Source organism: Myotis daubentonii, chromosome 13 (genome assembly GCF_963259705.1).
Source record: "Myotis daubentonii chromosome 13, mMyoDau2.1, whole genome shotgun sequence".
Classification (NCBI taxonomy): domain Eukaryota; kingdom Metazoa; phylum Chordata; class Mammalia; order Chiroptera; family Vespertilionidae; genus Myotis; species Myotis daubentonii.
The window spans coordinates 44709211-44723715 of record NC_081852.1 but is presented as its reverse complement, the minus strand read 5'-3'; the positions used below and the strand labels follow the sequence as shown (position 1 = coordinate 44723715).

The following is a 14505-nucleotide window of genomic DNA, read 5'->3' as shown; positions in this document are numbered from 1 at the left end:
TACTTATTCCCTGAGCCTAGCAGATGATCCTCTAGAGATGAAAACAATACAAACACTTAATTGACTGCTCAGATTTATTACATTCTACTTAATCTTTGAGTTACTGTGTAGCTCTATGAGGAGCTGCTTTACCCAATTAAAAAGAAACTGGTAACTTGTATTTAATTAATGAGAGGTTAAATCTAATGAAAAGTTGTTTTGAAATTTTACATAGAGCATCCTTTGTGTGAACAGAGCCAGAGGGAATATGGTCACCACATGGTAACATTACTAGGAAGATAATGAGGATGGGTTAGTGGTTAGCTAAAGGCAGAGACCACACTGAAAGAAAGGTGGAGGAAAAATAGGATTAATAGGATTAATAGGAAAAATAGGATTAATAATATTCTATTGTTCCTTCCTATGTTTCTCCTGCTGCACTTTTCACCTCTCCATTCTACAGTCAGACAAATGCTGAGGAAGAACTCACATCATCTCTCATCCCATTATTTCTCTATTTACATACACAGATACAACCCTGAGAGCTAAATTCACAAGTGACACCACTCAACTAGCAATGCCTGGGCTACATGTGCAAAGGAGTGTTATCTGTTCATTGTGCTGTGCCTTAGGCACCAGAATGCCTGCTGGGAGAGACTGTTCTCATGTGGGACAGTGAAGTGACAGAGACCAAAGGCCTCTTGCAAACCTCACTGGATCTATGCGGACCCAAGACACCCATGCATGTTTACCTGGCGAGCCTGCCAGAGAGTCCCCTCTGCTGAAGGCGAAGGTACGAGACACAGACACGGGCACTAAAGAGTCAAGGGCCAAGGGTTTGTGAGTTGTGAAGGGGAAGATAAACACAAAAGGAGAGAGACAAAGAGTGGTGAGATAGTCTGTTCCTGGATCTTCAAAGCACCACATTTCTCTGCAAAAGGAATCGTGCCCCTGAAAACATGGAGATTGCACCCTCTTACAAAGTCACTCTCCAGAAAGAGGGAAAGGAAATACCTTCCTGAAGGTCTTCCAAAAAGGTGTATAACACTTTTGGAGGGAAGCAGACCTGCCAAGGACAAGAGCAGCAGTGCCCCAGTGGGGCGTGTGCATCCGCAGCAGCATTCTCTCTGAGCCAGCACATCTCCGGGAGCCCAGCATTGCATTCCCACCAGGCTCTCCCAGCTGCCACATGTATCTGCTCACCAACCAGAGGGCTGAGAGCAAAATGCATGCTCCTACTAGGGGCATCCTTGAGGAAGCTGTATCCTCCCTGGGACTCCTAGGAGCTCCCTCCGTGGAGGAACTGTGTGCTGCTGGAGCAGCGGTTCTCAACCTGTGGGCCGCGACCCCTTTGCGGGTCAAACGACCCTTTCACAGGGGTCGCCTAGGACCATCGGAAAACACATATATAATTACATATTGTTTTTGTGATTCATCACTATGCTTTAATTATGTTCAATTTGTAACAATGAAAATACATCCTGCATATCAGATATTTACATGACGACTCATAACAGTAGCAAAATTACAGTTATGAAGTAGCAACGAAAATAATTTTATGGTTGGGGGGTCACCACAACATGAGGAACTATATGAAAGGGTCGCGGCATTAGGAAGGTTGAGAACCACTGTGCTAGAGGCTTGGGAAACAAGAGTGGCAGGCAGCATTTCCAACAATCTTAATGGGAATCAACTTGGTGAATTAACTCATCGTCACTTCTTAGCACTTAAAGTGCTCCAGAGCACCTCTCTGACTGTCCCCTTTTCCTTCTCTCTTTCCCCACCGGGTCTGAAATGGCGCTGGCCATCAATTGGGGCCTGGATGTGGTATGGTGTGTAGCAGTACTCTAGTCCTTCCCCACGCTGGACCCTGATCAAGCGGTGTTTCTGCATGGGAATCTGTCTTCACCTCTCTGATATGGTCATTCCCAGTCCCTTCCAAGGAGCTAAATGAAGCCAGCCTGCAGGTGATGGCACATCAAAGTAGGCAGCTTCTGCAGCATCAGATGATTTTACTGAAAGGACCCACAGGTGCAGGGGAGTGTGTGTGTCTGGAGCCCTATACCTGACAATCATTTACTCTGATACGAGATATCAAAGGATACTCGAACAGGCCCTTAATGTCGTGAGATACACTGGAATAAGAAACCCCATAGTCTCAAGAACAATCCTACACTTCTGGGCTGCAAATTGAATGCATGCCCTGGCCAAGCAATCAAGGACTCGTTCTCTCCACCTGCACAGCCCCACGGGCTGCTTTTCTGGCTACCCTGAGCTCAGACCCAGTTCCTCCAGAGCGCCAGGCTCAACATGGTCCTCCTGGGCTCCCTGGCAGTCAGTACCAAGATGAAGGAGACAGTGCAGGCTGTTCCCTTTACTCTGCACAGGAAAGCCAGAGTGGCTTACTTGTAACCTGGAGTTCAACTCTGAGGCCTTGGTCATGGGCAGTGTTCTGGCAAACTCATCATCTCATTAATCACCTTCAAAGGCTGATAGAATTACAGGCTGGCTTCTAGGACAGGGGCAATTTGCTAAAGTGAGATCCTAAAAGAGTTTACTGCCTTGTGGCTCAGCCTTAAACTCTCCCTTGACCTACAAGCCAAGGTTCTTGGCCAGTGAAAGATGCTGGGTGGCTGGACCCGGGGCTGAAAGTCCAGCAGGGACAACTGTAGGGTGTGGCCCAAGCATGTCAAACTCACAGCATGTGGCCCACGATGAATATTTTTGAGGCCCAGTCAATATAACAGTATGTAAGAAACGTTTTAATAAAAGTTTCGTAACTTAATTTTTACAATATCCTGTTATACATAATTATTAATAATGAACTACAATGTTCGCTAATGACTGATTTCTATAATCGTGTTGCATTCATTTCCCTTACGCGCCTTATGCACAGGCGCACCATTTCTCTCCACTAATACCAGCAGCGAATGTTTTAGCAGCCGATGGCCACGTCATTAGTCTTGGACTGACTTGTTTGGTGTGCGCAACAGGAAATACTTCACTTTCAAAGAGAAAAAAAATAGGTCTATTTGTGTTACGCTTATTAATTGGTGCAGTTATTCAGTGTCTGGTAAGTTAATGTTCAAGAAAAAATATTAATTTTTATTAAAATGTTCTATATTTTATGTTAACGATCATTCATTTCAGCCCTTTGTATTCAGCATGTCTCTATAGAAATAAACCTACATTTTTATGGAAATGGAAGCTTTTGTTTTTTTGTGGCCCATGTAAACTTAAACCTTGTTTATTTGGCCTATTTTAGCCTTTGAGTTTGACATGTTTGGTGTGGCTAGTCTTTGGAGTTATTTCACACTTCACTAAGTGGAGAGGGTCTGGGGGAGAATGGAAAATGTCTCTATGCCCCTTACAGACTAACTCGATTTTTTTCCTCCTGAAGATTTCTAAAGATGCTCAAAAGTGGGGAGAGGAAAAGTGTGTAATGCTTCCTTTTAGTTAACCAGTTCTGAAGGAGAGACCTGTGTTGCAAGTGTATTCCCATCTCATTGATAAAATGGAAGGATTCTGATACAAAAAACTAGAGATGGAAATGAAGGAAAGGAGAAAACCGGATAACATCTTCCTACTACTTTAAACTATATATACTTTTAAAATGTCATCTAAATTAGGTGGGCTGGGGAGTTGTAATTATCCCCTTCCCCCAGAGTTCCCACCTCTTTTGGTCTTCTGGAATAGCCAGAAGAGGGCCAACAAGTCTAGGTAAAATTTAGAATCCAGGAAGTTGCTGTACATTGAGCCATGTGATGGGCGGACATCTCCTTTAGAGAACCAAGTCCGGTCCTGGAGCACATCCCTCACCCACACAGAGTTCTCATTCTGAGTACTGAGGTTTCCTCCATCTACCTTACTTGAGATTTGTTGGCTTATATAAGTATACTAATGAACCAGGGTTTTTATTTTACAGATCTCCTTCAACTCATGTTGGGCCTCCCCTTGGGTGTGGGTAGCTACACCCTATGCTGGGCTAGGATGTGAAATTATACCATACATTGTTCCAATATTCCCACATAGAGATTGCACTCTGGAACATGATGGCTCTCCAATCTGTATTTCATTGTGTTGTGTGCAATAGTCAGGGCACCGGAATGCATCTATGTAAGTCACCAACATGCTGGGTGATTTGGAGCAAGTCGCTTCTTTAGTTTCTCCATGTTAAAACGGTGTCTATCTTTCATGTGCCAGGGGCTGATATCCAGCGTTGGGACCCTCTGAGAAATCCAATATAAAACACTACGTAAAATGCTTTTTATGATAAGAGGAAACACTCCACTTGGCATTAAAATAGCCACTTTAAACAATAACAGCTGAAAGCAATGCAAAAGTCAGACCAGTGAGTAAAAATAAGTTCTAGAGAAATCATTCTTTCAGCATCACACTCACATCACAATAAATGCCATGCCTTCTAAACACAAGCACAACAATTCTATTCAGGAAACAGCAAGTAGGTAAAGCATAGAAGGGGCAGAGCAAACCAGCCAGCAGCCCCGTGCCAGCCCCCACCACCATCAGCATGCACGGCCAGCTGGCAGACACCTCTCCTCCAGCTGAGATGTGGCGAAGGAGGAAAGAGAAGCAGGTAAGCAACATATCGCACCAGCCGGGGACTTCTATCCCAAGATCTTGCAGTCACTTCCTACTAACCCCACAGACACAAGAACGGCATATTAAGTTTTCAAGTAAAGGCCAGTGGGTGAGTTATCACCGCAGAGAAGGAAAGGCCGAACCTCCACCAGAACACACAAATGTGTGACAATAAATGACGCCTCCCCTCACAACCTCCCTCCCTGCCGTTCATCACTGAACATGAGCAGAGCAGCAGCAGAAAACATTCCAGACACAGAAACGAAGGCCCTGTGGTCTGTGAGTACCTGGCAAGAAGCAGTGTTCCTGGCAGAGCATTACAGAGAGGCTGCCAGCATTTGTGTGAGCCCCAGACCCAGCCCAGGCTCAGAGTGCTGGGTCCGGGTCCCCAGAGGGGGCTGAGGCAGGACTACGATGGGGAGCATGAGGGAGGGGTTTGAGAAATACATACGGAAGGCAGAGGATCCAGCCAGGCTTCCCGCCTTCCGCACATCATTATCTGAGGGCAGAAAGATGCAACGTGTTTCAGAGGCAATTCAGAAATACACCTTCTTATCGAGGTTCTCCCTCTTCCACCCCACCCCCAGCATCAATGAACTCGGAAAAACAACAGCACAACACACCAGACAATCAAATGGAAGTGTAAAAAGAAAAATAAACTTGTCTTTTCACACTAAAATACCCCACTATCCATCCCTAACATCTGATAACATTACTGTCTGCCATGTACTTCCACAAACAAGCTCTCTGAACGAAAAATGAGTCTTATTCCCACTTCATGGAGGAGGACACTAAAGCCCAGGGTTCCTAACAGGAGCAAAGACTTGGACCCAGCTGCTTTTTTCTACAACATCCCACTGCTTCCCCAATACGCCATGGCTTGGGAACTGGAATACCTGAGCAAGAAGTGGTCATGATGGCTGGGACACCATAATAGGTGAAGGCTCCATTCTCGAAGCGAAGGCCTTCCTTACCAACCTCCACCTCCACTTTCCCCTGGAGAAAGAAGGCAGTGTGCTAAGGGTGTGTGCACGCACTTCCAGTTCGATTACTGACCACAACCTTAAGCTTCTGTCTGGACAACAAGCGGACTTAAGAGCTGATCACAGGGAAATGTGAATTCTGTCCAGATTTACGTGTCAGAAGTAGCACTGCCAGCTTCAGTAGCCCTTTGCAGTGAATTAATTGCCTAATTTATAAAGCTGCATCCAGTCACAAATAACCCCGAGCTCTCCTTGCATACTGCAACGGCCCTCCCACGATGCAGGCCCAGGCATCAGTTGGCCCAGGGTCCTATAAACGGACTCACTGGCTTGTTCTGAGAAGAGACCATCTCTAAATCTGGTTGAAATAAAATCTAATTCTGATTCTGTGTGAAGCTTGTTTAACCCATCACCACTAATGACGACAGCTTATGTGTAGCATACAGTGTGTGTCTATGGGGCTGACATTGTGTTATGTACTTGGCATGGTTTCTCATTCAATCGGTCCCACAACCCTATGAGGCCCCTCCTGCCTTCACCTCCAGTTTATAGATGAATCAATTTTGAGGCTCAGAAAGGTTAAATCACTTAGGTCAAGGCTAGTTAGGAAACGGCAGTATTGGAATTTTAAAGCCAGATCTTTCCAATATCTGAATTTACACTCTTGCCACTATATATTTTACTTCCTCCAGCTTTGATTTAAAAACAGTTAAGTTTATAGGAAGCATAAAACAGTAAATTGTATGGGTCATTATGTTATTTTTTAAAAAGTGATGGAACCCTTCCTGATTTCCAACAGTGACGAATGTGACCCATTTTGGAGAAGGTCATTTTATTGAGGTTGTCTGGAAGAGTGGGCATGCGGCACACTGCCGTGTCAGAGCAGACGGAGTGCAGGCGGACAGACAAAATAGAGCCCACTTGTAAGTTACTGTAACTTTAATGAAGATTTTAAGCCAGTCACTGTATTTAGGGTTCAGAACATATTGTTGGGAAGAGATGGAGCAGTGACAGAGCTAATGGTGGAGCCAGGCCAGGGCGCCAGCAGGATCCAGTGCTGGAACCACGCCTGGCACGCATTTACAGGCCTATCCGGGCACAAGGGCAGAGGTGAGGACCGGGAAGATGCTGCCCCGCTCTTACTCGGTCATTAGTTTCCTTCTGTATCCTCTTAAGGAGGAGGCATCAGGGACTGCAGAGACTGAGAAGTTTCCAAGAGAGTGGATGTGCTCTGTGCACCTCCAGGTGGAAGTCAGAGATGATGAGATTTCATATCGACAGAGTTAGCTTTAAATATGAAGTGTCTGAGGTTTGAGAGAAGGCACAGGACAGGTCCACTTCTGGGCATGTCCAAGCAGAGACAGGAAGGGGTCAGGGATTCTGTGGGACAGCAGTTTTGAAAGTTCAGTCACAGAACCCCTCTGCTGGAGAAGTACCTGCCACACCCCACCACGAACATCCTTGAGTGGTCAGACTAAACGCCATCAAGACCCCCCCCCCCCCCCCCCCAGTCCTAGGACACCAACCAGTCACACTTGGCCCCTTCTGTGGGTCGCTGACAAACACCCACCCCACCTGGCCTTGCTCCCAGGGCAGCCAGCTGAGTCTTGGAACCCGGCAGTGGGGAGGCATGGCCATTCCTCTCCAGCCTAGGGAGGCCCTTGTCGTGTCCTCAGAGGGACTCGAATGTTCACGCACCTGGAGCAGCAGCACAAAGTAGTCCACGGGGCGGCTGCGCTGGTAGAGGTAGTGTTCCGGGGCTTTCTTGTTCTTGTCATCAAACTTCAGCTCCTGGATCACGTGGGGATGTTTCAGGAGCCGGAGTAGGATCTTCTCCGAAAGGTACAGAGACTTAAAGGGCTCCACTTCTAGGGGAGAGCGGGAGGCAGGAAGAATCGGCAGCTGGGAGGAGTCAGGGTGGGCACAACCAGGCCACGTGTCTAGAGCCACCTCCATTCGAGCTCCAGGCACGAGGCTGGAAGGGCTCTTGTGACTCAGGTGAATGTGTGTGTGTGTGTGTGTGTGTGTGTGTGTGTGTTTAAACCCATGTGTGTCTCAGGCCTTCCCCTGCTCCCTGGGGATGTGTGTCCCTGTATTGGCACCTCAGGAGAAACAGGTCACCATTTTGGAAACGTCAGTTTTGTTATTAATTTTCTACTTGACTTTATTTAAAGTTGCATGTGAATTTAAAAAAGAAGGCACTTTTGCCCCACCAGCATGGCTCAGTGGTTGAGTGTTGACCCATGCACCAGGAGGTCGCTGGTTTGATTCCTGGTTAGGGCACATGCCAGGTTTGTGGGCTCGGTCCCTGGTGGGGGACGTGCAGGGGGCAGTCAATGTTTTTCTGTCATCGATGTTTTTGTCTCTCTCTCCCTCTCCTTTCCTCTCTCTCTAAAAAATCAATACAAAAAAAAAAAAAAGAAGAAGGCAATTTTGCTATTTGTGACAACATGGATGAACCTGGAGGATACTATGCTAAGTGAGATAAGCCAGACACAGAAGGACAAACATTGCATGATATCACTTATATGATGAATTTAAAATAGTCAAACTCATAGAAGCAGAGGACAAAAAGGTGATTGCCTGGGGCGGTGGGAGGGTGATGGAAGGGTGGGATTAGTCAAAGTTTCAGTTATGCCAGATGAATAAACCTTAGCGATCTACCACACAGCACAGGGCCCACAGTTAACAATACTGTATTGTATACTTAAAAGTTTACTCAGAGGTTAGATCTTATATTAACAGAGAAAAATAACAATAGAGTGGGAGGAAAACTTTTGGAGGAGATGGACATATTTATGGCATAGACTGTGGTGATAGTGTCACTTATTTCCAAACACATCAAATTGTATACATTAAATATGTACCGTTTTTGTGTGTGTCAATCATACCTCAATAAAGTGGTTAAACAAACAGAGTTGGGCATGGCTAAGTAAGCATGTAAACAGCAAAACTTTCACTGTAATGATCAAGTGAAACACAGCGAATTTAATCTGACTTATTTGTGACATATCTGTTGAAAGAAATGAAATTCCAAGTTAATAGAAATGGTAATTATTTAAGTGATATGTTCTCAATAATGTATAGCATCCTTGCATCACATTTATATGTTAACAGATATTATATTATATCATACTATAGCATTAAAAGACACAGCTGCTTTACTCTAGGAAATCAGTCAGTAGTTAAAAGAAACCTGTATTCAGAACTAGATAACATGTTGAAAACTCTAAAGAATTGCAACATAAAGTTTTCTACTTTTTTTTTAAACACCTGGAATAGTACTGGTACTCATCATATAGTCAATAATCATATGCTGGATCAATTAAATATTGCACTTTGTAATGGGTGTGTATTTGAGGTCTGCACATTAATTAGGCCTGTGTGAGAAGGTCAGAAGGTTCAAAGACAAACTTTACCTTCTTTACAAGTTTATCTTTGGATCCTCTTACTTTTTTTTCTTTCTAAAGATCCCAAGATTCACAATCCACTTACATATTTTAAGAACTCGTATCTCTATATGGTCTCTGGAGGGTACTGGACCCCAGGGCCTTGTTGCTGGATAGGACAATGCTTTTCCCTCCCCCACAGATCGTTTGGGGTACCCCAAATCCAACAGGATGCAGGTCGGCCTCTGTCTCCCACCAAGAAGCGAGTGGAGGAAGGGAAAAGTGTAGCAGTGGTTTCTTTAGCTTTTTTTCTTGATCAACAAGCAGAGTTGGGTTGTATTCATTCCCTCCCTAGAAGATCAGGCGGGGACTGGCACTGACAGTATGTGGCATCCTGTCACCCTTGCCTGAGGCAATCTCCTCTCCTGGAACAGTGGTTCTTAGTCTTAGACTGGAATTAGGTCACGAAGTATTAGAAATGATGGGTGCATGGGTCCCACCCTCCAGATTCTGCCTGGGGTGGAGACATGGTGGGCAGAGTCATACCTGTGGCCATGAAGCGGTGTGTGGCCAGCAGAAGCTGTGGGGAGACCTTCACCCGCATCTCCGAGTCAGAAAGCTTAAACAAGGAGAAGTCATGCCGCTTCCTCTCCCGGTGCGGGACCCTCTGCTTTTTCCGATTGTCGGCTGTGGGGATCACAGGGGACAGAATGCAGCAACTCAGAATCACTGTTGGTTTTTGGAGGTTTTCCTGGAGTTATGGGGGACAGACAGATCCTCTGAGACCACCTGAATTTCTGCAGTGTCCACTGTAGATGACATTACCTCTCCGAGGGAGTGAAAGGATGTTGATCAGGGACAGAAGGTGAGAGGTGCTGTAATTGTCTCAGTGTTATCTACACTTAGGTGGTGCACGGTGGAAAAGGGGAAAGGGTGGCCTGGGACTCCCAAGGTCAGGGTTCTTGAGCTGGTCCCCTATTTATGAGCTGTGCAACCTCTGTAAGCATCAGAATGTTTGTTTGTTTTAATCTATACAACGAGGTTAATAATTAATAACTCTTCTACTCATCTAGTGAGTTAGTATGAGACTTGAACCAAAAGCTACCTGTGAAGTACTTATAAAAAGGCATTCAAACATCAGGGACTTGCATTCTCAGCATCTAGGGATTTGGGAGTCCCAGAGGGTTTGGGCCTCTGCCCCTCTTCTGTCCCCAGAGCTGGGCTCACCTGGTCTCTTCCTGATGATTTTAACCACGCCCTGAGCAGAACTGGAGGCATGCCACCTCCTCTTCCCACTCACAATTCTCCTGCTTCAACCCTGACCCCTCTGCGCGGAGAGAATTGGGGAGGAGAAGGGATTGTTGTCCCATGAGCTGAAATTCGGAGGAAACACTTCCTGGTTTAGGGATTCCCATGGATTTAGATAACACTCCCATTCTAGAGACAACTTTGTAACATTTGCAAGGAAAGCTTTGATAAGACTCGGTAACCAAAAGCAGTCACTGTCTGCATGGAGGAGTCCATATCGTTCCTGGGGGAGAGTGGGTAGGAAGGTGAGGAGACCAGAAAGGAGGGAGCAGGGCCAGAAGCAGGGACAGGAGCCAGGGGTGGGGAAGGGAGAAGAAACCAGCCGGTAGGGCTGAAAAAGCATAAGGGAGAAGAGCCGTGTGGACGAAGGGACATTGAAGGTTTGGCTTGGGTCGCGGTATGAAATCTCAGGTCAGTCTCCACTGCGCACGACATTTTGGTGTAAGTAGGTTGTTGAGTGGAATCCCAGGGTGTGTTGGGGTCTGTATCTGGGTGGTTCAAGAGACAACACAGGAACAACACAGGACAGAGTCAAGGGCAGAGTGGCCACCTCAGGCACACTTTGTTTCCTTTAGTTCCTTTTTCATCCAAAGGCCAGGAGGTCTCCTCTTCATAGTCCTCGTTCCTGAAGGTTCTTTCCTGATAAACATTTAGCTAGCACAGCAATTTTCAACCAGTGCGCTGCAAGAATTTTTAAAACATGCAATGCCTGACTACTTAGTCAGGGACACTGACCTCTTTTCCCTTAGATTATACTGTAAAATTAAAAAAATGACAATAGCCAATACAACAATAGTTGTCTGGTGTGAATGAATCAAAATTATAGCTTTTTTTTTTTTTGTCAACTCGGCTCCAAATATAATTAGTTTATGTGTGCCACGAGATAAAAAAGGGTGAAAATCTTTGAGCTAGCATGTTCTCAGGGACTCAGGTAATTCAAGCCAGAGTACCTTGCCATGCCTGCACCTGGCATTAGGGGGCTGACACACAGAATGCATGGGCTTGATATACACTCTTTCACACTGTCTATGACACTAAGCCAGCTCTGAGAGTCACAGAGGAAAAGCAGATGACCTTGGACAACAGCCAACGCCATGCACTTACTGTAGAGGTCAGTTTCGTCCAGGATCTCTGACTTGATGATCTCCTCTATGATGTCCTCCAGTGTGACAATGCCCATCACCTCATAGAAGGGGTCCCCTTCTCCCTCATTATTCACCCGCTGGACAATGGCCAGGTGAGATTTTCCTAGAGAACAAATGAGATCACAGTTAAGCATCTGGGATGTTTTCAGAGATCCTTCCTTAGGGAGAAAATTATACAACGTTGCTTTCTGACTGATCTCAGGACTGACCCACCCCAGGACCTCCTTAAAATACGAAGTTTGTATACAAGCCTATATAAATGGAAACTATACTTTTACATCTGTTTCTTTTTAGGAAAGTTACCTAATATAAGGGGTTGGCAAAAGTAGGTTTACAGTTTCTCATATGGAAAAAGACATGCAGGGTATGATGATTACAATAGCTTTATTAACTCAGTGTTTTGCGCACTCACAAGTATAAACCTACTTTTGTCCACCCTGTACACAAAGTCAGTTAAATTTTTCTCCTTTTAACTTTCACACATTAGCAAGCACAGTTGACCTTTGGACAATATGGGGGTTAGGGGCACTGATGCCTGCACGGTTGAAAATCCATGAGTAACTTTTGACTCTACAGTCAGCCCTTTGCACCGTGGATTCAACCAACTGCTGATTGAAACAGGATTGGGAATGGGAAAATACTGTTTTTGAGCTGTAGTGGGTTGAATCTGCAGATGCAAAAACCATGGATATGAAGGGCCAAATATATTTACTGAAAAACATCTGCATGTAAGTGGACCCACGAAGTTCAAACCAATGTTACTCAGGGGTTAACTGTACTAGTATATCTAAGCTAAAGAAGGATGAATAGAGCTACTGAAAGACCAAGAACTTGGAGTCAAAGAATTAGGTTAGAAGCCTTTTCCTCCTCCAACTTCCCCCATCCCATACCCCTTAACTATCCTAGTTACCATTTGTGCAACTGATCCTCACCTAATTATTTGACCTCTCTGAGTCTTGATCTTCTCATCTAGAATCAGGGGGAAATACCAGTATGGTGACTTTAAAACATGCCTCCAAATTCTTCGATAGGCTTCCCATCAAGAAGCGTGGTCTCTATCCCCTTCCCGTGAGTCTGAGCAGGTTGTGACTGCTTTAACAAGTAGAGAACAGGGAAGTGTTTGCTATGAGACTGCTGAGGCTAAGTCACAAAGGTCATGCGGTTTCTGCTGCAGAAACACTCTAAGTGAGAAGTGTGATGACTACCCTGGTGTAGAAACCACATGTTCCAGCTGAGCCTGGCCTTCCAGCCATCCCATCAAGGCGCCAGCCAGATTTTAGCAAAGAAGCCACCATGGCAGGGGACCTGTAATCTTAGTTGATTCAGCTCTGCTTTCAAGTCATCTCCAGCTGCTGGCTTAGAAATTGCAAAGCTGAGGTAAGCAATTCCCACTGTACCTTGTCCAAATTCCTGATTCACAGAATAAAATGTACCCATAAGGCATTTTGAAGCTCAAATGACCTAGTGGGTATGTGAAAGCACTTTGTAAATTGTAATGTGTCACAGGCAGTTCATTTTTATTGTCCAACAACTGAATAATAACAGTTAACATTTATTGAGCTCTAACTACATACCAGGCATTGCTCAGAGAACTTTCTATATATTGATTCATTTGATCCTCATAACAACCCTTAAGATGCATACTATTATTATCCCCATTTTACAGAGGAAAGAACTGAGGCACAGAATGGTTACGTAAGATGCCCAACGTTACACAGTCACTCATAAATGGCAGAGCTGGATTGCAAATCCAGGTAATTGGGTTCAATCCTAACCTAGAGAATGAGTCTTACCTACAGTCTTCCTTCACCTTGGTTTGTTTTCATTTGCTGATAAACACATTTCCTTGTCCTGTTTCTAAAATGAAAATCTGGGTGGCTCTTTTCCTTGTCTAAGAGACATTGCAGGAGAAAATCTAGGGTACTGACTAGGATGTTATTTTTGCAAAAAAAGAAAAAAGGGAAGTTCATGCTTTATCAGTGTTACTTTTTATAAGCTTATGTTTGGTCATTGCTATCAGATAAGAGGAGTAGCCAGCTTGCTGGACGCATAATTAACCACTACAATTTAAATACATGAACTTCTGTGTCAAATACTTCTAATCACAAGAAAGCTACCTATTGGAATTTTTAATGGAAAAGATGGCATTTCTTTCAATAATGGTTTATAATTTCTTCTCCACCTTTAACCCATCCTTTGACTTACTCCCAAACTGATCTGATCATGCCACTGCCCTGCTCAAAACCCCCCATGGCTCCCTGGTTGGGAGCATCAAAGCTAGACTCATGAGTTGGGTATTATAAAGAGTGTAAAATGCGCCTCTTCCCTATCTTCCTATATCTCCTACTCATTCTATATTCCAGATTACCTCTACTTCCTCAACGTCCTCCATCTCCACTTTCGAAGTCTTCACTCACAGTTTCCTTCTCCCATTCCAGCTCCACTGGTCCTTCAAGTTTCAGCTCACATGCCAGCTCCTCAAGAAAGCTCTCCCGGATCTTCCCCATTCTGAATCTGAACCAGCCTCTCCTTGCCCGTGTTCCTAAGCCCCTGATAACTCTGTTAGAGCATTTGTCACACAAGTTGCTGCTTCTTATTACTAGCAGTGTGTGTGTCCTCTATGGACTATTTATCTTCCTCAGGCCATCAGCTCCTGCAGGACATTAGACTTAGATAGGTTACCTCCCCTATAACAGGCAGCCAGCAAATTTCTGATGACCTGAGCCAAGATGGAACAAAAGTCCATAGTGGATATAACACGTGATGTTAAGACCAGACACTAAAACCTTTACTTTTTGATAAAATATAATGTGTTTAAATTAAAATCTAAACTCTGACTCAGTGGTTCTAAAATTATCCTTCTTTGAAACAACTATCCTATCCAACTGGACTGAAGGGTTTTGTAGTTTGACTTAGGGTATACTGATTATTAGAACGTGCTTAATTTAAAGTTTTTTCACCCCAACACAGTGTTTTTACACGTATGGCACTTGTTCACACCTTTCTGCTAACATGTACTAGCAGATGACAAAAACAAACAAACAAAAAACTACTATAATGGAAAGACTTGAAAAAGTGATTTCATAAGATTACTTTCTA

At 44.6% G+C, this 14505-nt stretch overlaps 1 protein-coding gene across 3 annotated transcripts in view; it reads right to left on the bottom strand.

Annotated features, from left to right (window-relative positions):
- The window catches only part of CNNM1 (cyclin and CBS domain divalent metal cation transport mediator 1), a 51607-nt gene that overhangs the window by 18591 nt on the left and 18511 nt on the right, over positions 1–14505 (bottom strand). For 2 of the 3 annotated variants that reach the window (XM_059661021.1, XM_059661022.1), the window contains exons 2-7: positions 11366–11509; positions 9500–9640; positions 7263–7432; positions 5478–5577; positions 5033–5080; positions 732–794 (exon numbers count right to left, since the gene is read on the bottom strand). In XM_059661021.1, the coding sequence (XP_059517004.1) occupies positions 732–794; positions 5033–5080; positions 5478–5577; positions 7263–7432; positions 9500–9640; positions 11366–11509 (666 nt within the window). The remainder of the gene's footprint in view (positions 1–731; positions 795–5032; positions 5081–5477; positions 5578–7262; positions 7433–9499; positions 9641–11365; positions 11510–14505) is intronic. The other variant, XM_059661023.1, reaches the window with a different exon arrangement.